This window comes from Elephas maximus, chromosome 11, assembly GCF_024166365.1.
Source record: "Elephas maximus indicus isolate mEleMax1 chromosome 11, mEleMax1 primary haplotype, whole genome shotgun sequence".
NCBI lineage: Eukaryota > Metazoa > Chordata > Mammalia > Proboscidea > Elephantidae > Elephas > Elephas maximus.
In genome coordinates, this window is record NC_064829.1 from 100,463,434 (window position 1) to 100,485,871 (window position 22,438).

The following is a 22,438-nucleotide window of genomic DNA, read 5'->3' on the forward strand; positions in this document are numbered from 1 at the left end:
TTCATCTTCGGCCCAGGTGGTTGGTGTGTAAATTTGAATAATAGTCATATTAACGGGTCTTCCTTGTAGGCATATGGTTATTATCCTATCACTGACAGTGTTGTACTTCAGGATAGATCTTGAAATGTTCTTTTTGGCATCATAGAGGTAGGATTTACAACACATAGGAAAATCATATCAGATGACAAAACGGTTGACGATCACACAACACTGGAAATCATGGCCTAGCCAATTTGATACATAATTTGGGGGGACACAATTAAATCCATGACAAATGTATTTTAGATGGCCACTCCCAAGCTTTTAATACCTAAGAAGCTACTCACTCAAGTAGGGTGTAGAACGTTTTCTTTATGAACTATGCCCTGTCATTTGACCTAAATGTCCCCTGAGACCATGGTCCCCAGCCATCAGTCCCAGCAACTTGGTCCCTCAAGGTGTTTGGTTGTGTCTAGGAAGCTTCTAGGGCTTTGCCTAGGTCAAATTTGCTGATTTCCTGTATATTGTGTGCTGTAACAGAGAATATCTTAATGCTATTTTGAAGGCCCTGAAGCCAGTCATGGCTAAAGTTCCCCCTTTGGAATCTTCTAGTGACAAGAACCAATCAATCCTGCTTTCTCTTTAAGCCAGTTTGAGTCAAGCTTCTGCTACTTGCAAGTACTAGTGTTTGGAAACTTCAAGAGCTCTGTGAATAATCTAGAGTCTAATGCTGAAGTTGGCCCCAGCTGTAAACATCCAGTAGTTTCTGTATGTACACTGATATTCATTACAGCACTATTCACACAAGCCAAAAGGTGGAAACAACCCAACTGTCCGTCTACAGATGAATGGATGAACAAAATGTAGTCTATACACACAATGGAATGCTACTTAGCCATAAAGAGAAATGAAGTTCTGTCACAACATGGATGAACCTTGAAAACATGATGCTGATTAAAACAAGCCAGTCACAAAAGGACACATATTATATGATCTCACTAATATTAAATACCAAGAGTAAGCAAATGTCTACAGATCAGTTGAATAGTGGTTGCAGGGGTGGGAGGGACGCAGAAAAGGAAGAGTCATTGTTTAGGTAGCATTGAGTTTTTTTATGGGGATGGAAAATTTGCCAGTGGGTATTGGTGATGGTTGCATAACATGATTGATGTAATTGTTCTCACTAAATGGTATATGTGAAAAATATTGAAATGGCAGATGCCGCGCTATCTATATTTTTATAGCAACAACAACAACAACAAAAACCACAACAGTATCTGTGGAACGAGCCTGGGATTAGTTCAAGATGGAGTGTTGGTCAGGGATGGGGAAGCAGGGAGGGAGTGAGCAGGGTTCAGATTCATAGTCTCTTCCCATCTGGACACCACCTATGGCACCATGTGCAGGTCCACAGGGCTGTAGGCTGACACCCACAGGTCTTGCAGCAGGGCTTCCAGAGTGCTACTCAGCATGGAGTGGGGAAGCTTCTTGTCATATTTGAAGGCCATCACCACCTTCAGGTACTCCTGTGGGGTCTCAGTGGTCAAGACACCCCAACCATGAGAAAGACCTGAACAATGCAGCCTGTCCATAGCCTGGGAGGGGATGCTCAGAGGGGACAAAATATCCAAAAAATTCTTCAAGCACCAACACAGAAAATCTCCAAGATAGATTCTTCTTAATTGAAGAAAAGGTGAGTTGGAGACCAATGTAGATAATATGGTTCCATAAATATACACTTTGGTGGAGGACAGAGAGTCAGGAATAAGAGGAGGAAATGGAATGTGTGGCTAATTGCCTCCATGAACCACTGCCTCCTTTACCATGAGACCAGAAGAACTAGATGGTGCCTGACTACCATTACTGAACTTTTTGATCAAAGATTCTATGGAAGAATCCCGATCAAAAGGGGGAAAATGCAGAACAGAATTTGAAATTCTCATGGAATCCATGCTTTCTGGAGCCATGGATGCTGGATGCATCCCCAAAACTACTACCCTGATATCGTCTTTAATTCTTAAGCCAAAAAGGATCTCCTAAATTGTTCTTTAAACCAATCGATAGTTTAGTTTAACTAGTAATGAATGTCTGCCTTGAGCATTGTGCTCTTTTAAGAACTACTACCTATATGGGATCATACTGACATTAGCAACTGGGAAGATTAGATGGGAAACTTAGGGGGCAGTGAGTTTATGTTAACGGGGGAGGAAAAACTCGGAAAAGGAGAGTAAGAATGGTTGCACGATTTGAAGAAATGGAATCAATGTCACTGAATTGTATGTGTAGAAACTGTTGAGTTGGTGTTATGTTCTGCTGTGTATATTCTTAACGACAATAACAAAAAATAAAATATATAAGAATATGTAAGCATTGTTCTCTTTTAAAGAACTATCTCTATGGGATCAAAATTGACAAGAGCAACTCAAAAGGTTAGATAGGAAGCTTAGGGGGCAGTGAGTTTATGTTCATGGGGGAGGAACAATTTGGGAAAAAAGGGTCAGAGTGGTTATATAACTGAAAGAATGTAATCAATGTCACTTAATGGTACCCGTAGAAATTGTTGAATTGGTGTTGTTCTCAACAATGACAACAAAAAGTAAAATTTAAAAATACATATATATGTGGTTTTTTGATGTTCTTCTTGCTGTTGTCCAGGGACAACTCTGTATTTACTTTGAATGGAGGCTTTGGTTTTTCTCCAATGGGCACACGTGACGTATGCAGTTTGAAAAACTCTAATAAAGACAGAAAACAAAGGAGTGTGATGAGGGGCAACCCCAAGATTGCCCTGAGCCAGCCTGGTTCCACCATGGCCCCCCGTCCTCTTACCCTTCGGAACATTCCTGAGGGCCTGCTTCACCTGCTGCACTTCTCCACGAGGGATTCAAGGTTGTCCACGAACCTGGTGGGACAGAAGTGGATGTAAAAGGTCTTTTAGGGAAGGGAAGGAAGCTTCCTTAAACAGAATGTCTACACACACACACACAACACACACACACACACTCACACACACACACACAGTTATCAGCTGCCATCCAGTCATCCCTTGACTCATGGCCATGCCATGTCCAAGGTAACAAAAAAATGCCCAGTCTTGTGCCATTCCCATGACCTGTTGTGGATTAGATGGTTGTGATCCATAGAATTTTCGCTGGCTGATTTTCAGAAGTAGATTGCCAGGCCTTTCCTCCCAGTCAGGTTTAGTCTGGAAGCGCTGCTGAAACCTGTGTAGCATCATAGCAAAATGCAAACTTCCACTGACAGACGGGTCTCCTGCATAGGTTCAAAGAATTCTAACACTGAACCACCACTGCCATACATATATAGTAAAACCTGTGAAAGCCGGAAACTGTGTAAGGCAGAACCAGTCAGAGAATGAAAACTGAAATATTATCCACAAATAGAGAGAATAGAAAAAGGGTAAGATTGCACCCTGTCAAAGGTGAAAAACTTGGAAGACCTGGAGAAACAAGGCAGTCCAGTGGAGTTCCAGCTTTCACAGGTTTCACTGCATGCACGCGGACATAAATACACACACACACGTATATATACACAAACGTATATACATATTGCAGTATGATGAATCCCTTTTGTATGGCTTTTCTTGCCATAGTCTTGTGACTTCTACAGAATGATTGGGTGAGACTATGCAAATAAGGTGTTTGTGACCTACCAAACAGATTTGACAGTTTGCTAATAATGCAAATAAGGTGTATGGAACCCCTGGGGTGATGAGACCACACAAATAATGTGTATAGAACACTAACAAGGGGATTGCTTGGTTTTTCCATCCCACCAGGCTTAAAAGACAGCCAATCCCAGAGCATAGTAGGAACCTTACTATCACCAAGAAGGTGAGATGGGGCAGAATGTGTCTTTTGGACCTGGGGTCTCTGTGTTGAGAACCTCCTGGACCTAGGAGACAGAGAGCTGTAACACCAGAGATGGTGAGAGACAGAGAGAAGCAGCAGCAGAGAAACGGTGGCAGCAGAGCCAGGAGACCTGTGAGAGACAGCACCTCTCTCACACCTCTCTCAGGAGCTGAGAGCCTTTGGGTGGGAGGCTTCCTGGTGGAGTAGGGTGCCCTCGGGCACTAACTGTCAGAGCTAAAGAGCTTTGTAACATTTGCCCGAGCAGGGCAGAGGCCTTTTCAAGGGCCAAGGGGCCAATGTCAGAGAGAGGCCTGCCTGCAGGCACGTCTGAGAAGGTGTTCTGATCTAAGAACTATATCCTGAGCTGCTCCTGATCCAGAACTGTAAGCTGTTACTTCCCTTATAAACCCCATAAACTTGAGTATTGTCTGTGAGTTCTGTGTGGCCATTGGAATGAATTATGGAAACCTTTTTTATGGGACAGTTCTACTTTGTCCAATAGGGCCTCTATGAGTCGGAATTGATGCGATGGCAATGGGTACATACATACATATACACATACATGTATACACACACGTATACACATTACACACACATATAGAGACATATAACACCTATATACACACTCATTTATACATACACATGCCTGGTGCCTTGCACACAGAAGGCCTTGGGAATATGCCTGTCTGTTCTTTTATTCATTCATTCCATCATGAACTGGAATGGACAGGAAATAAATAAATGCTAGTTGAGTGAGTGGGAAAAAGCCATGCACACCAGTAAAAAGTCCCAGAGGAGGAAAGCAAGGGAGGGGGAGGGGGAGGGGGGCCTACAGAGTGGTGGGTGGTGATGAAGGGAGAGATGGGAAATGTCTGTGTAGCAACACTGCCACCTGGTGGTCCTGGTGGTGTTACCGACTCGAGTCACTCAACAGGTTGAAAGACCACAGCCTTCAGTATGGATTACACCTCAACATAAAGAAAACAAAAATCCTCACAACTGGACCAATGAGCAACATCATGATAAACGGAGAAAAGATTAAAGTTGTCAAGGATTTCATTTTACTTGGATCCACAATCAACACCTATGGAAGCAACAGTCAAGAAATCAAAAGACGCTTTGCATTGGGCAAATCTGCTGCAAAGGACCTCTTCAAAGTGTTGAAGAGCAAAGATGTCACCCTGAAGACTAAGGTGCGCCTGACCCAAGCCATGGTATTTTCAATCACATGACATGCATGTGAAAGCTGGACAATGAATAAGGAAGACCAAAGAAGAGTTGATGCCTTTGAATTGTGGTGTTGGCGAAGAATATTGAATATACCATGGACTGCCAAAAGAACGAACAAATCTGTCTTGGACGAAGTGCGGCCAGAATGCTCCTTAGAGGCAAGGATGGCGAGACTGCATCTTACATACTTTGGACATGTTGTCAGGAGGGATCAGTCTCTGGAGAAGGACATCACGCTTGGCAGAGTACAGGGTCAGCGGAAAAGAGGAAGACCCTAAGTGAGGTGGATTGACACAGTGGCTGCAACAGTAAGCTCAAGCATAACAACAATCGTAAGGATGGCGCAGGACCGGGCAGTGTTTCGTTCTGTTGTGCATAGGGTCGCTATGAGTCGGAACTGACTCGACGGCACCTAACAACAACAACAAGTGGTTCTGGGAAGAAAATAACATCATCCTCAGTGCTCTCCAAGGAGCCCTGGTGGCTCAGTAGCTAAGCACTCAGGTACTAACCAAAAGGTCGGTAGTTTAAACCTATCAGTCGTTCTGAGGGAGAAAGATGTGGCAGTCTGCCCCCGTAATGATTAAGTCAAAAAAAAAAGAAAAAGGAAAGATTACAGCCTAGGAGACCCTATGGGGCAGTTCTACTCTGTCACATGGGGTCACTATGAGTCGGAATCGACTTGACGGCACACAACAACAGTATTCCATTGTGTGGATACACCACACTTTGTTTATCTATTCATCTATACAATTTTAAGAACACATACTCACGTAAGCAAACCTATCAGTAGAAGTGACATTAAGCACGTCTGAGTGGGTGCCTGTGCTTGCGAGGAGGCTGGAGATGAGGAGGGCAAAGTAAAATGAGAGAGATTGACACAGCAGAGTGTCAGGATTGAAAGACCCAGTAACATGCCACTCCGAGAACTGAGAAGTACGGTGGAGAGTTCGCTTCTTCCCATCCCACACCCTCTCACTGGATACTCTCATCCCCTCCCAGGGCATCAGCTGACAACCCAAGGCACCCCAAGAGCTGAGCCTCCAGCCCCAACTTCCTTCCTGTCCTCCAGATAAGGAGACTCAGCTGCCTCCTCAACAGCCCCTCCTGGCTGAGTCTGGGGCAACTCTCATCCTCCAGGTCTACCCTGGATCCTGTATCCCCACCTCAAAGCTGCAGAGCTTCCGTTTGTCGGCTGCTCGCTGTCCACGGTGCTGAATGTTTAAACCAGAACTGGGAGGAGCCCTGGGGGCGCAGTGGTTTAGCGCTAGGCTGCTACCTGAAAGGTCAGCGGCCCCAACGCACCAGCCGCTCGGTGGGAGGAAGATGTGGCAGTCTGCTTCAGTAAAGATTACAGCGTTGGGAATCCTATGGGGTAGTTCTACTCCATTTTACAGGATCGATATGCGTCGGAATAGACTCGACGGCAATGATGTGTGTGTGTGTGTGTCTGTGTGTCTGTGTGTCTGTGTGTGTGTGAGTTATGCAGGAGCCCTGGTTGTGCCTGACACGTTCCCGCCTTATGCAGGTTCTCGCTTTCTTAGGTTTTACTGTACAGATAGTCCCTGACTTGAGAGGTATTTGAGTTATGACGAACTGCACTTAATGACCGTCTTTTTTTTTTTTTTTTACATCTTATCGCTAACATACAATGTTGCAGTATGTAATTTACTGATGTTATCATTCTCAAGTACTCACGTGCATAAGTTCAATTTTATGATTTACTGTTCAAAACACTGCCCTATAGATTAATTTTCTAAACTAATCAGGGGCTTCAGTTGCTTGAAAACATGGACCTAAAAGCTGATTGCTTTGTTAAAGTTGATAGCAGACTCAGGAATCACTGAGAAGTTACCTGGAAATATATGATGAAAAAAAGAAAAGGATCATACAGACAACTTTCACTAATTTTCTGACTAGAAACGCCATCCTCATTCCCAGGGATAATCCAGTTGGTACAGAACCTTCCACAACTGGATTATTACCACAGCTGACAAAATGCCAACATCATCCAACTCTTCTTCATCATTGTAGTAAATTTTTATGATTTGTGTATTTTTTAATGTATTATTATGAAAGTATTTATTAAAATATATTTGTAACTTTATATGTGATATTTCCAACCCCAAAGACAAAGATAGGATTTATAATGGCAATAATAATGAAAATAAACTGCTAATAAAAAGCAATAATAAAAAAATAAAATGAGGTGTTCAATTTAGCACGGACTCATCAAAATGGAACGCCATCTTAAGTTGGAAACTATCTGTATATACATCTCACTGGCTTTGCTCCTCCAGAGAACTGTTATTCATTGAATTGTGTCCCCCCAAATATATGTTGTAAACCCTTTGCCCGCTCTCTCATCCTCTCAGTCTTTGACTCTGAAGCCCTAAGAACATCTCTTTCACCAGTTTGTTTATTGAAACTAGGACCCACCAACCAGCTTCCATATACTTCTTTTTCTGACAAAACTGTAGAAAAATATCATACATGTGTTCACCTGGAGCCTCACCTTTCACCAATACCTGACCCATTGGTGATTTTTTTGTATTTGTATCACCACCTCATGCCACGGATCAGCCATGGCCTCTTTACTGCTGGAACCAGAGTCATCAACATCTTTAAGACTAGCTAGACTTGAGAACCAATTCAAGAAACTCATCCATACAATTTTGTTTCTCTAGAACCACTCTCAGTACCAAATGTTTTAGGCTGGGTTCTCTAGAGAAGTAAAACCAGTATATATATATACTGGAAGCCCCAAGTCCGTGGATCAGGATAGAGGCTCCTCCCCATTCACAGAGCTGCACTGGCCAGCCATTCCAAGATCGGCAGGTAGGAAAACAGGGATCTTGCTCACAGGCTGTGAATATCAATGAATCCCACAATTGGCAGGCAAGACTGCAGAGCTTCTCCTGATTCACATAGTTGCAGGGGCTGGTAAGCCCAAATCAGCAGGTAAGCTGATAGCTCAAGTCCCAATAACCAGAGATCAGTCAAACAGGAGGCAGCCGCAGGATCCAGAGCAAGCAAAAAGCCAGAACATCTGCATATATTCCGATGCAGGTCACACTTCCAAGGAAACTCCCTTTAAACTGATTGACTACTCAAAGTAGATTCCATCATGGGAGTGATCACATGTAAGCGTTGAGAATTATGGCCCAGCCAAGTTGACACAGAATCTTAACCATTACACTTCCATCTTCTTTTGATGCTTCCTGAGTTGTTTAATATTTTCCGCATAGAATCCTTCAATATTGCAACTCAAGGTCATACTTTGGCTCTTGTCAACTTGTTCTAATTTTCTTCAGTTTCAACTTGAACTTGCATATGAGCAATTGATGGTCTGTTCTGCAGTCAGCCTCTGGCCTTGTTCTGACTGATGATATTGAGCTTTTCCATTGTCTTTTCCCATGGATGTAGTCGATTTGATTTCTGTGTATTCCATCTGGCAAGGTCTATGTGCATAGCCACCATTTATGTTGGTTAAAAAAAGGTATTTGCAATGAAGAACTCATTGGTCTTGCAAAATTGTATCATGTGATCTCCAGCATCGTTTCTATCACTAAGGCCACATTTTCCAGCTACCGATCCTTCTTCTTATCAATTCATCCTGATTGCATGTTCTATCAATTTCAGACTGCAGAAGTTGGTGAAATCTTCAATTTCTCCTCCATCTTTTGCCTTAGTGGTTGTTATGTAGATTTGAATAATAGTCATATTAACTGGTCTTCCCTGTAGGTGTATGGATATTATCCTATCACTGACAGCGTTGTACTTCAGGATAGATCTTGAAATGTTCCTTTTGACCATGAATGCAATGCCATTTCTTTTCAAGTTGTCATTCCCTGCATAGTAGACCATATGATTGTCAGATTCAAAATGGACAATATCAGTCCATTTCAGCTCACTAATGCCTAGGATATCAATGTTTATGCATTCCATTTAATTTTTGATGACTTTCAATTTTCTTAGTTTCATACTTCATACATTCCACGTTCTGATTATTAATGGATGTTTGCAGCTGTTTCTTCTCATTTATAGTCATGCCACATCAGCAAATGAAGGTTCCGAAAGCTTGACTCCATTCACGCCATTAAGGTCGACTCTACTTTGGGAAGGCAGCTCTTCCCCAGTCATCTTTTGAGTGCCTTCCAACCTGGGGGGCTCATCTTCCAGCACTATATCAGACAATGTTCCACTGCTATTCATAAGGTTTTCACTGGCTAATGCTTTTCAGAAGTAAACTGTCAGGTCCTTCTTCCTAGTCTGTCTTAGTCTGGAAGCTCAGCTGAAACCTGTCCACCCTGAGTGACCCTGTTGGTATTTGAATACTGGTGACATAGCTTCCAGCATCACGGCAACACGCAAACCCCCACAGTATGACAAACTGACCGACACATGGGGTTCTGTAAAGATTATATTCTTGGAAACCCTATGGGGCAGTTCTACTCTGTCACATGCAGTTGCCATGAAACGGAATCCAGTGGAAGGCAACTAACAAGAACAACATGGGAGTTTCACAGTGTGGGGACAGGGGGAACTGGGCTCAGCTCTTCACCCCATCACTAACTAAATGTAGGAGTTTGAACAAGTCACCGCACTATTCAGTTTCCTTCTCTGTCAAGTGGGCAGGACAAACCTAAGTCGCAGGTTTGTTGTGAGAAGTCAGGAAGCAATTAACGTGATGCATCTGTTATGGACTAAATTGTGCCCCCCCCAATATGTGCTGGAATCTTAAGCCCTACGTCTGTGGAAGTGAGCCCTAGTGATGCCATGGTTAGGGGTTCGGACTTCAACATAACTTTAGGGGAACACAATTCAATCCATAATACTGGGGAACCCAACCTGTGACATATTATCCATTAAAAATAATAAGGATAACTAATAATAATACATTTGAAACTCAACTTTTCAGGAATATGTATTAATGAAACTGGTATAGAATAAAGTATAACTGTTGAAAAAAGTGTACTCAAAGTGTACACTACTCAGACAAAAATTTGTACACGATTATTCATAGTAGCACTATTCATAATAGCCAAAAGGCGGAAACAACACAAATGTCCACCCACCGATGAAAGGATAAACAAAATGTGGTCTATTAGGACAGTGGAATGTTACTGAGCCATAAAAAGGACTGAAGTAATGATACATACTACAATGTGGATGAACCTTGAAAATGCTAGGTTATGTGAATCAAGCCAGTTACAAAAGGCTTCACATTGTATAATTCTATTTATATAAAATGTCCAGAATAGGTAAACCTGGAGAGATAGAAAGGAGACTACTGGTTGCCTCGGCCTGGGAGGAATGTGGGGATTGGAGGGTGATACCTAATGGGTACAAGTTTTCTTTTTGGGGTGACGAAAAGTTCTAAAATTGACTGTGGTGATGGTTGCGGAGCTCTCTGAACACACTAAAAACCATTGAATTGTGCACATTTAAATGAGTGAATTGTGTATTCTGTGACTGATATCTCAATAAACTTGCTATTTGAAAATCTAGTGTTTAACTTGCCCCTTATATTTAAGAAAAAAATTTTTTTTTTTTTTTATATTTAAGGAGGGTCTTTTTTTAAAATGATATTTTACTGTGTTTTTGGCGAAGGTTTACACAGCAGTTTAGGTTCTCATTCAACAATTTCTACACAAGTTGTTCAGTGACATTGGTTACATTCTTCACAATGCATGAACTTTCCCGTTATTTCTGTTCTGGTTGTTCCATTTCCATTCATCTAGTTTCTCTGCCCCCTTACACTCTCATCTTTGTTTTAAAGTAATTGTTGATTCTTTGGTCTCCTATAGGTGATTTTTTAAAGGATCACAGTACTTACAGGTGATATTCATTATTTTTTGAGCCATTTTTTTTTTATTTAGCTACCAGGTGACCTCAGGGGTTAGTTTTGGTTCAAAGTTTGAAGAGTATCTCAGGGCAATAGTCTCGGGAAGTTCTCCAGTGTCAACCAGTCCAGGAGGTCTGGTTCTGTTTTGTTTTTAGGAATTTGAGGCTCTGTTCCACATTTTTCTTCCATTCTGTTAGGGTCCATCTATCTTGGCCCTGATTAGAATGGTTGGTAGTGGTAGCTGGGCACGATCTAGTTCTTTTGGTCTCAGAATAGATGAGGCTGTGGTTTGTGTAGACTATTTGTTCTATAGACTAGTTTCTTCTGTGAGTGTTTTGCTTCCTTCTTTCTCTTTTGCTCCAGGTGAGTAGAGACCAATAGTTGTATCTTAGATAGCCACTCACAAGCTTTTAAGAAGGAGTGCCTTTTTATTCTGACGTAACTCTAGAGTCACAGAGAGTTGCAAAGAAATGTAGAGGTCCTGTTCTCCCTTCACCCAGCCTCCCTAATTATTAGTATTTTGCATAACAATAGTGCAATATCAAGACCAGGGATTTGACATTGGCACAATCCGTAGAGTTTATTCATATTTCACCAGTTACACATGTACTCGTTTGTGTGTGTGTGGTGTGTGTGCCTGTCTGGGTAGCCTGTCATCCACCAGAGGTGAATGTGAACTGGCTCTAATCCTCCTTCTTGACGAGTATGTAAAGAATACACTCACCAGATCGATAGCCACGTTCTGCGTTACCGTAGGCTGACTTAATCTGTTCTAGTAAAGATACCACTTCAGCAGCTGCAATTGTTGCTACCAATAGAGTTCACAATAGTCAACTGTATTCTGCCATAACCAGTTGTTGTTAGTTGCTGTCGAGTTGGCTCTGACTCACTGACATTGGAATGGAACAATGGTTCTGCACCATCCTCACGATCGCCAGTGTGCTTGAGTCCATTGTTGTGGCCCCTGTGTATTTTGAGCACCTTCCAACCTAGGAGGCTCATCTCCCAGCACGATATTGGACAATATTCTGCTGTGACGCATAGGGTTTTGTTGGCTCATTTTTGGAAGTAGATTGTCAGGCCTTTCTTTCTAGCCTGTCTTAGTCTGGAAGCTCTGCTGAAACCTGTCCACAATGGGTGACCCTGCTAGTGTTTGAAATACTGGTGGCATAGCTTCCTGCATCACAGCAATGTACAAGCCACCTGTTATGGATTGATTTGTGCCCCCCCCAATATGTGTCATCTTGGCTAGGCCTTGATTCCCAGTATTGTATGAGTGTTCTCCGTTTTGTCATCTGATGTGATTTTCCTATGCTTTGTGGACTCTACCACTATGATTTTAATGAGGCAGGATTAGAGGCAGTTATGTTAATGAGGTAAGGCTCAATCTACAAGAATAGGTCATGTCTTTAGCTGATCTTTTTGAGATATGAAAGTGAGAAGTGAGCAGAGAGATGGAGGGCCCTCATAAAAAAACCAAGAAACAAGAGGCAGGAAAATAGCACATCCTTTGGACCCGGGGTCCTTGTGCTGCGAAGCTACTCTACTGGGGAAGATTCATGACAAGGACCTTCTCCCTGGGCTGACACAGACAGAAAATCTTCCCCTGGAGCTGCCACCCTGAATTTAGACTTCTAGCCTCCTATACTGTGAGTGAATAAATTTCTCTTTATTAAAGCCATCCATTTGTGGTATTTCTGTTATAGCAGCACTAGATAACTAAGACACCACCACAGTATAACACACTGAAAAGTAGGTGATGGTACCTCTTCTAAATTCCTCAAATGTAATCGTTCACCAGGTGCTAGCCAGTCTGCTTTTGAAATATCCCCTCCCCCCCAGTTCCTCCCTTCCTCCCACCACCTGGATTTCCTACTGTCCCGGCCCAAGCTTCAATCACACAGGTGTGGATAGTGCACCAGCATCCTCCCTGGTCTCAATTGTCCATTCTCTCCCTGTGTGCCCAAAGGAGTCCTTCCATCCCTACGCCAATCACTCTCCATCACTTCACTGGGGTTTTGTTTCTTCAGGAGTGCTTATCACAATCTGAAATAACCTCATTTTAATACTATCTCTTTTTACTGGAATTAATCCTCAAATCTGGTTAGATTTAAAGGCATGAATGACTATTTACAGTAGTAAAGAAGGCATTGGTAGTCCATGGTATGATGTGGCAAAAGAGATAAACAAAATATTACCATTGGACACTCCTAATAAAATACTTAGGAGAGACAAGGCTCTGGGTGATCATGTATTTGATACTTTAGAACATTTCTGTCAAACTGACAAGTATAATGATGTTTTTTGGCTGGTTGCTCCTTTTGATGGACAAAGTGGAGTAAGAAAATGATGAGCTCAGGGCTTATCCCAGTTTAAGTGCCTCATAAAGGACCTGAAAGTTGCTATGTGTGGGCTGAAAGAAAATCCTATCTCCTCTAGCTACAGAGCTGAGATTGTTGGAAACCAAACCCAGAGTCTCAACCTATGAGTGGCTGAATTACAATGCCAATGAATTCTCAGCCTTGCAAGATATCTGAGGTTAAAGTGAGAGCCTAGATTGGGAAGAAATGGGATTATGAAAATTGTAATGGGGACATATGGACAGATACTGATGAAGCTGGGGGCATTAAGCCTCTAAATTCTGTTGAGTCATCTTTGTAGTTACAGTCACCCTTTTTGCCCCCATCTGAGATTAATCCAACTTTGCCCAAGGAAACTGTAATGACCTCCCTTGATCAGATGCTTTGAAAGACACTGCTTGTTGTCATTAGGATCCACCCCCACCACCCATTCTACTTCTAGACCTATAACTAGATTCAAGTCCCAGCAGACCCAGAAAAGTGAGGCACAAAATGTGGCCCAAGAGGAGGTTCATTACACTCCCAAAGAACCACAACCGGCTGAGGTGCTTGCTGAGGGCAAAGGGAATATGGAATGGGTAGTGGAAGAAGGTAGCTAAAAATACCAGCCACTACAACGGGACATGTTGCAAACATATTTATAACAACACAAGGAAGGAATACTCACAATAATTATATATATAGTTTATATATATAAAGTAACCATTTTATTCTCTCTCTTATCCCATTACTTATCATAAAATATAAGATGCATTAACTCAGCATCCTTTCTGGAAAAGGGGTAAGTGCATTTCAGTTGTATGCAGGATAGCTGTATCATGTAAGGTGGAAGTATGACTTTGCTCGTCTTTATTTGGAGATTGCACATGGTTTAAGGAGAAGTGTACGAGTGCCAAGCTGACAAGGCATGGACTGCGATGGTTAATTTTATGGTCAGCTTGGCTAGGCTATGATGCCCAGTTGTTTGGTAAAACACTTGTCTAGTTGCTGAAACCTTAGAGCATGTGATTTTATCAGCCGGCCTCAAGTAAAGCAGATTACCTTCCATAATGTGGGTGAGTCTCAAGCAATCAGTTTAAGGCCTTCAGAGAGAGAGACAGAGACACAGAGAGATAGAGAGAGACAGAGAGATAGAAAGAGAGAGAGAAAAAGAATTTTCCTAGGGTGTGTTCTGCCTTCAGACTACAAATAGATATTTTGACAGAGCACTCTTAGTCTTCCCATCGCCTGACTTACTGATTTAGGAATGAAAACCTGCAGGAGTCTCCAGATTTTGCCTGACCTACGGATTCGAACTTGCCAGTCCCCACAATAGCATGAGCCAATCTCTTGAATTACATCAGTCTCTCTCCAAGTATTTGTATATCTATATCTATATTTATCTCTATCTTGACCCCTACCTATAGCTGTATCTAACTGGCTCTGTTTCTCTAGAGAACCCTAAGTCATTTTGGTATGCTTTGTTCTCTCAGTATCTCTCATATAGCACAATGCCCCATCACATAACACATACTGAATAAATAGATGTTGAATTTTTTTGAATAAAAAGATGATGATGTATGGAAGAGGAAAGGCAAATGAATGGAAGAATGAGTGGATACATGAATACATGGATGAAAGTATGAGTGAATAAAGGACAAAAGGGTGAGTGGACAAAAGGGTGAGTGGGAGAGTGGATTTTTGGATAAGTGGAAGGCTGAATGGATAAATATCTGGATGAAAGTTTGGATAGATGAAAGAAAGGGTGAATAGTTGGATAAAATGGTGAAGAGATGAATGGGTAGATGGATGAATGGAGGAAAGAGTGGATAGATGGATGGATGGAAAATTGGGTGGAATGCATGGATATATGGACTGATGAATGGGTAAGTGGTAGAATGGATGGAGAGATGTCTGCATGAAAGTTTGGATAGATGGATGAAAGAGTGAATGGTTGTATGAAAGAGTGGATGGATAGTTGGACTGATGGATGGAAAAATGGATGCCTAGATGGACGGTTAAGCGTAAGAATGGATGGAGGAATGTCTGCATGAAAAATTAGATAAATGAATGAAAGAGGGAATAGTTGTATGAAAGGTCGAAGGGAATGAATGGGTGGATGGATGAATGAAGAAAGGCTGGGTGGTTGGATGGAAACAACTGGGAGCTAAAATTTTCTCAGAGGAACTTGTTTGGCAGATGCTAGTCTCCCCAGCTCAAATCAAACTATTTATTATCAAAGCACAGTGATGGAAACCATAGACGGTGTTCCTGCTGAGGGGACCAGCCCCACTCTTGCCCATGGGTCGGGAGTCTCTTCCATCCACAACCCCAGCAGCTGACTGAAGATGAAGGGTGAAAGGACCAAACCAAAACCAAACCCAGTGCCGTCGAGTCGATTCCAACTCATAGCAACCCTCATAGGACAGAGTAGAACTGCCCCATAGAGTTTCCAAGGAACGCCTGGTGGATTTGAACTGCTGACCCTTTGGTTAGCAGGCGTAGCACTTAACCACTATGCCACCAGGGTTTCCACAGGACATTCAAAAGGAGGAGAGTCACATTGTCTGGGGCGTATCCGTGGGCTCCCTGATGCTAATCAGGGTGCAGAGCACCCTGTAAGGAAGCAGCAGGACTGCACGTTGAAGGTTCTCTCTAGAGGCTCATCTGTGATTAAACAGCAGACCGTGAGTCACATTTCTTCTTTTGTCTATGTTCTGGGAAGTTCTGGAAGACAATAAAAATGGTTGTTGGTGTCTTAGTCACTCAAAGAACACCCTTCAAGCCCCTACTGCATGTCAGGCCCTTTGTAGGGACTGAGGATACCGTCCTGAACAAGAGGGACAAGAAGCCCTCTTGGAGTTTCCAATTTGGTGGAGGCGCTGAAAATTTAAGAAACACTTCTTGGCTGGGACAGGGAGGTGTGGTGAGGGAGCAGGTGAATGAGAGGTGGAGAGGCGCTTCACTGGGGTGATCAGGACAACCTCAAGGTCCGAGAGCAAAGTGTGAGAAGGCACTGCCGAACAAAAACAAAAGGGGAAAAGCGTGTCAGACAGGGGGAATAGCATGTGTGAAATTCCAAGGTGGGATTGAGCTCGGCCTAGTCTATAATCCAAGAGGAGGGTGGTGTGGCTGGTGTAGAGCGGACGGAGGAATGGTAGTTTGGCTGGTGCATAGTGGATGGGAGTGGGGTGCAGGGATGGGGAGGGCTGGTGGGCTGGCTGCAGAGCAGGGCGAGGGGCAGGCCAGGTCATCCACAAGGCCAAGGCACAGAGCTGCCATCAATCAAAGGCACAATTCTTCAGGTTACTCAGAGACCACTGGGCATGTCCTCAACTGCTTGGTGGTAATCATTCTGTCCTAACCAAACTTGCCACTGCATAAGTGGCCCCTGGATGCTGAGCATATCTGATGCTCTAATGATCCTGAAAGGAGGCATTACATTTTGACATTTTAGATTTTCATTGTACTGGGTGGATAGGAAGGCAATGTAAAGCAGTTGGTATGGATTGAATTAAGAAAAAAACAAAAAAACATTGCTGTCTAGTCATTTCCTATTCATAGTAACCCTATATATGGATTGAATTGCACCTCTAAAAAGAATTGTGGAAGTCTTAATGCCTGTACGTGCGAACATGATCCTGTACGGCAAAGAGGGTTTTCTTTTTTTATATTTATGAGGTTAGACTGGAGTAGGATGAATTCTAAACCTATTTCCTTCTCAGTGGTGACTTATAAAGGGGAGTGTAGACACAGAGAGACACACACACGGGGAAGACAGCCCATGAAGATCTGTCTACAAGCCAAGGAACGCCAATAAACGTCTGGGGTTACAGAAGTTGGATGAGACCAAGAAGGACTTTTCCTAGAGCCCACAGAGAAAGAGCACAGCCCTGATGATGCCCTGAATACAGACTGCTAGCCTCCAGAACTGTGAGAAAATAAATTCTGTTCTTTAAAGCCACCCTCTTGTGGTGCTTCTGTTACAGCAGTTCCAGGAAACTGAGACAGAGGTCAGCACTGAGTGACTCTTTCACTCGGTGGTAATCGGTGTTGAACATCTGTCTTGAACAATGAAGTGAACAGAAGTGTCTGCTGACAATATCTTTTTTTTTTTTTTAATTTTATTGTGTTTTAGATGAAAGTTTACAGGGCAAATTAGTTTCTCATTCAAAAATTTATACACAAATTGTTTTGTGACATTGGTTGAAATCCCTGCAATGTGTCAGCACTCTCCTTTCCCTTTCCACCCTGGGTTCTCTGTGCCCATTTGTCCAGTTTTCCTGTCCCTTCCTGCCTTCTCTTCTTTGCTTTTGGCCATGTGTTGCCCATTTGGTCTCCTATACTTGACTGAACTAAGAAGCAAGTTTCTCATGTGTGTTATTATTTGTTTTATAGGCCTGTTTAATCCCTGTCTGAAAGGTGGACTTTGGGAGTGGCTTCAGTTCTGAATTACCAGTGTGTCTGGGGGCCATAGTCTCTGGGGTTCCTCCAGTCTCTGTCAGAACAGTAAGTCTGGTCTTTTTTTGTAAATGTGAATTTTGTTTTCCATTTTCCTCCTGCTCTGTCCAGAACCCTCTACCGTGATCCCTGTCAGAGCCGTCGGTGGCTGTAGCTGGGCACCATCTAGTTCTTCTGGGTTCAGGCTGATGGAGGCTATGGTTCATGTGGTCTATTAGGCCTTTGGACTAATACTTTCCTTATGTCATTAGTTTTCTTCATTCTCCTTGTTGCAAACGTGATGGAATCAATAGATATAGTCTTAGTTATGTAGTGCTGCTATAACAGAAATATCACAAGTAGATGGCATTAACAGAGAGAAATCTATTCTCTCACAGTCTAGGAGGCTAGAAGTCCAAATTCAGGGTGCCAGCTTCAGGGGAAGGGTTTCTGTTTCTGTCAGCTCTAGGGGAAGGTACTTGTCATCTATTTTCCCTGGTCGAGCAGCTTCCCAGTGCAGGGACCCTGGATCCAAAGGATGCGCTATTCTTGCTCTTGTTTCTTGGTGGTATGTGTCCCCCCTGTATTCTGTTTGCTTCTCTCTATTATATCTCAAAAGAGATTGACTTAAGACACAACTTTGTCGATTGGGTCCTGCCTCATTAACATAACTGCCTCTAATCCTGCCTCATTAATGTAATAAAGGTAGGATTTATGACACATATGAAAATCATCAGATGACAGAATGGTGCACAATCACACAATACTGGAAATCATGGCCTAGCCAAGTTGACGCATATTTTTGGAGGACACAATTCAATCCTTGACACGCATTTTAGATTGCCACTAGCAAGCTTTTAAGACCCCAGAAGCTATTCACTCAAGTAGGACGTAGCACATTTTCTTTTTGAACTATGTTGTGCCATTTTTCGGAGGTAAAGAGCTTTGTAACACTTGTCTGAACAGGGCAGAGGCTGGGCTGAGGGCCAAGGGGCCAAGGGTCAGACAGAGGCCTGCCTGCAGGCACGGCTGAGTAGAAGGTTTTCAAATCTAAGAACTGTATCCTGAGTCATTCCTGATCCAGAACTGTAAGCTGTTATTTCCCTTATAAACCCCATGAATGTGACTATTGTCTATGAGTTCTGTGTGGCCACTGCAATGAATTATTGAGACCAGCAGAGGAGTAGAGAGTGCTGTGGGAAGGGTGGTTGGTGTCAGAATTGGTGAAGAGTTTGGAGAGAGAAGGGTGTCTGACCTCCACATATCAATCAACCTCGTGATTCTCATGCCCCCTCCTGAAGTTAGAGGGGGTCAGATGCCAGTGCACTGCACCATTTTTACGCTACTATATTATGGCTGCTAACCAAAAGTTTGGCAGTTCAAATCCACCAGGCACTCCTTGGAAACTCTGTGGGGCAGTTCTACTCTGTCTTATAGGGTCGCGATGAGTCAGAATCGACTCGACGGCAGTGGGTTTTTTTTTTAACGTACATATACATACATATATACACACACATACACACCACACACACAGAGATATACACACTTGTACACACACAGGCATACATATATACACATATATAGACATACACACACATACATATATATACACACATATACACACTACCAAAAGAACCCCAAACCCATTGCCGTCAAATTAATTCCGACTCATAGCGGCTCTATAGGACAGAGTAGAAATGCCCCGTAGAGTTTCCAAGGAGCGCCTGGTGAATTCGAACTGCTGACCTGTTAGTTAGCTGCCATAGCACTTAACCACTACGCCATCAGGGTTTCCATACACACTACACACACACTCATAGACATATATAACACATATACACACACTCATTTATACATGTAAAAGCCTGGGGGCTTGCACAAAGATGGCCTTGGGGAATCCATCTGTCTCTCTTCCTTCTCTTATTCTTTCATTGTGTGATGAACTGAATGGACAGAAAATAAACAAATACTAGTTGGGTGAGTGAGAAAAGGCCATGCACACCAGCAGAAAGTCCCAGAGGAGGAAGGCAAGTTGTGGGGGGGATAATGGGGCGAGAACAGAAAATGTTCTTGTAGCAACACTGCCGCCTAGTGGTCCTGATCGTGTTACTGCCTCAAGTCACTCAACAGGCGGAGCTAATGGGTCTGGAAGAAAAATAACATCATCCTGAACCCTCTCCGAGGAGCCCTGGTGGTGTGGCGGTTAAGCCCTTGGCTACTAACCAAAAGGTCAGCAGTTTGAACCCACCAGCCACTCTGAGGGAGAAAGACGTGGCGGTCTGCTCCCATAAAGATTACAGCCTAGAAAACCCTATGGGCAATTCTATTCTGTCCTACAGGGTCACTAAGAGTCTGAATCGAATTGACAGCACACAACAACAGTATTCCATTGTATGGATACACCACACTTTGTGTATCCACTCATCTATACCATTTTAGGGTCACAGACTCATCTAAGTAAACCTATCAGTAGAAGTAATGTTAAGCATGTGTGAGAGGGTGCCTGTGCTTGAGAGGAGGCTGGAGATGAGCAGGGCAAAATAAAATGAGAGAGAGTGACACAGCAGAGTGTCAGGATGAAATGACCCAGTGACATGGCATGTCAAGAACTGAAAAGTACGGTAGGCTCAATGCCATTCACTGGAGTTGCCTCTTCCCACACCACACTCTCTTCTGGATAATCTCATCCCCTCCCAGGCTGACAACTCAAGGGCACCCAAAGAACTGAGCCTCCATCCCCGACTTCCTTCCTGTTCTCCAGATATAGAGAGTCAACTACCTCCTCAACAGCCCCTCCTGGCTGAGTCTGGGGCAACTCTCATCCTCCAAGTCTACCCTGGATCCTGCTTCAACACCTCAGAGCTGCAGAGCTTCCCTTTGTGTCCAGCTGCTCGCTGTCCACGGTGCTGAATGTTTAAACCAGAACTGGGAGGAGCTCTGGAGGCGCAGTGGTTAAGTGCTCAGTGGCTAACTGAGAAGTAGGAAGAGGCAGGCAATCTCCCAGGAACCTTGTGCTGCTGCGCTTCTTCTTCTGTGGACAGTTGCTGCCCCTCCCTGCCTGGGGCTTCCTGTGGGAACTTCCCTCCCAGAAAGACAGACCAACCCAGAAGCCAGAGGGTGCCAGGTCCAGCTGCTGCTACTGTTGCCACTGTTGTAGGGGATCGGGTGCGTTGGGAGCCGAGGGTCTCAGGCAGGGGCTGGGGCTTCCACTAATCCTCAGTCTCCCCCAGGGTCCCAGGGTCTGGATGACAGATACCAGCTACAGGTGCAAAAGTCAATGACGGTGCAGGAGGGCCTGTGTGTCTTCATACCCTGCACCTTCTCCTACCCCCCAAGTGACTGGAACCACTCTGACCCAGTTCTGGGCTACTGGTTCTGTAAACAGGCCAATCCCATGTCAGATACTCCTGTGGCCACAAACAGCCCACTTAGGCAAGTAGAATATCAGACCAGAGGCCGATTCCAGCAACTCAGGGACCCCTGGAATGGGAGCTGCTCACTGGTGATCAGAGCGGCACGGAGGAGGGATACGGCCGTGTACTTCTTTCAGGTGGAGAGAGGAAATTGTGTGAAAATTCACAAAATACACGCTGTCCCTGGAAGTGACAAGTACAGAGCTGGGATGGGCTGGGGAGTCACTGTGGGGGATGGCCACCGTCTGGGGCTAGGATCCCCTCTCTCTGCCCCAGGTCTGACACAGCAGCCTGATGTCTATGCCCCCAAGACCCTGGAGCCGGGGGGCCTGGTGACACTGCTGTGGGTTTCCTGGGAACTCTGAGGGCTGTCCAGCCCCCACATTCTCCTGGTTGGGGTGGCCATCTCTCAACAAGTACCTGGACCATGAGCCTCCCTCTTCTCAGCACTCACCCTCACACCAAGATGCCAGGACCACGGCACTGAGCTCACCTGTCGGGTGAGCACTGCCAGGACCATCCAACTGAGTGTGGCCCATGAGTTTGGGGGCAGGACTCTGGGTTGTGGGGACAGGCCAGGCGTAGAGGGAGGTGAGAAATCACCATGGCAACAAGCAGACCAGAGCCCTGACAGGTCCCTGGGAGGAAAGACAGGTCCTGTGAGGCTGCCTTCGCCCTGGGAGGTGACTGAAACCACTCTGGTCCTCTGGTCACAGCTGTGTCTGTGGGCTGGCTGTCCCTGGTCCTCCCTGGGTCATCACACTGTCTTTCCCAGGGTTCTTTCTCTGAATGTGGGGAAAGCGTTCCTTACAAAGCCAGCTCGCACTCTTGTTGCAGACACCCCAAAGGACTTTGTCATCACTATCTCCTGGGCTAAATCATCAGGTACCAATGTGTGTGTGTGATGAATGGAGGCTGAGGCAGCCTGTTTTGGGGAACAAAAAGGTTTTGGGGAGCATAGGAAGCTGGTGCCCTTCCCTGCAGCTCTCTCCTCTCTCTCCAGCCCTGGAGCCCCAGCGAAATACCTTACATCTGGACGTCCAGAAAGGCCAGTTCCTGCATCTGCTCTATGCGGCTGAGGGTCAGCCCCCAGCCACACTGAGCTGGGTCCTGGATGACAGGATGCTATCCTCATTCCCCCACTCAGGGCCCAGAACCCTGGAGCTGGAGCTGCCTCCGGTGGGGCTGGGGGATGCAGGGCACTACACCTGCCGAGCAGAGAACAAGCTGGGCTCCCAAGAGTTCTCCCTGGACCTCTCTGTGCAGTGTGAGTGTGGGCGGGGTTGGTTTCCAGAAGCGGGGACAGTTTGGGGGCCA

The 22,438-nt window shown here is 44.4% G+C and overlaps 1 protein-coding gene across 1 annotated transcript in view; it reads left to right on the forward strand.

Moving 5' to 3' along the window:
• LOC126086241 (sialic acid-binding Ig-like lectin 16) overlaps positions 1 to 22,438 on the forward strand; it is a gene marked incomplete at its 5' end in the record, with an annotated part of 39,870 nt that overhangs the window by 15,958 nt on the left and 1,474 nt on the right. Inside the window, 2 exon segments of the mRNA XM_049902405.1 lie at positions 21,959 to 22,006; positions 22,125 to 22,388. Of these exon segments, the coding sequence (XP_049758362.1) occupies positions 21,959 to 22,006; positions 22,125 to 22,388 (312 nt within the window).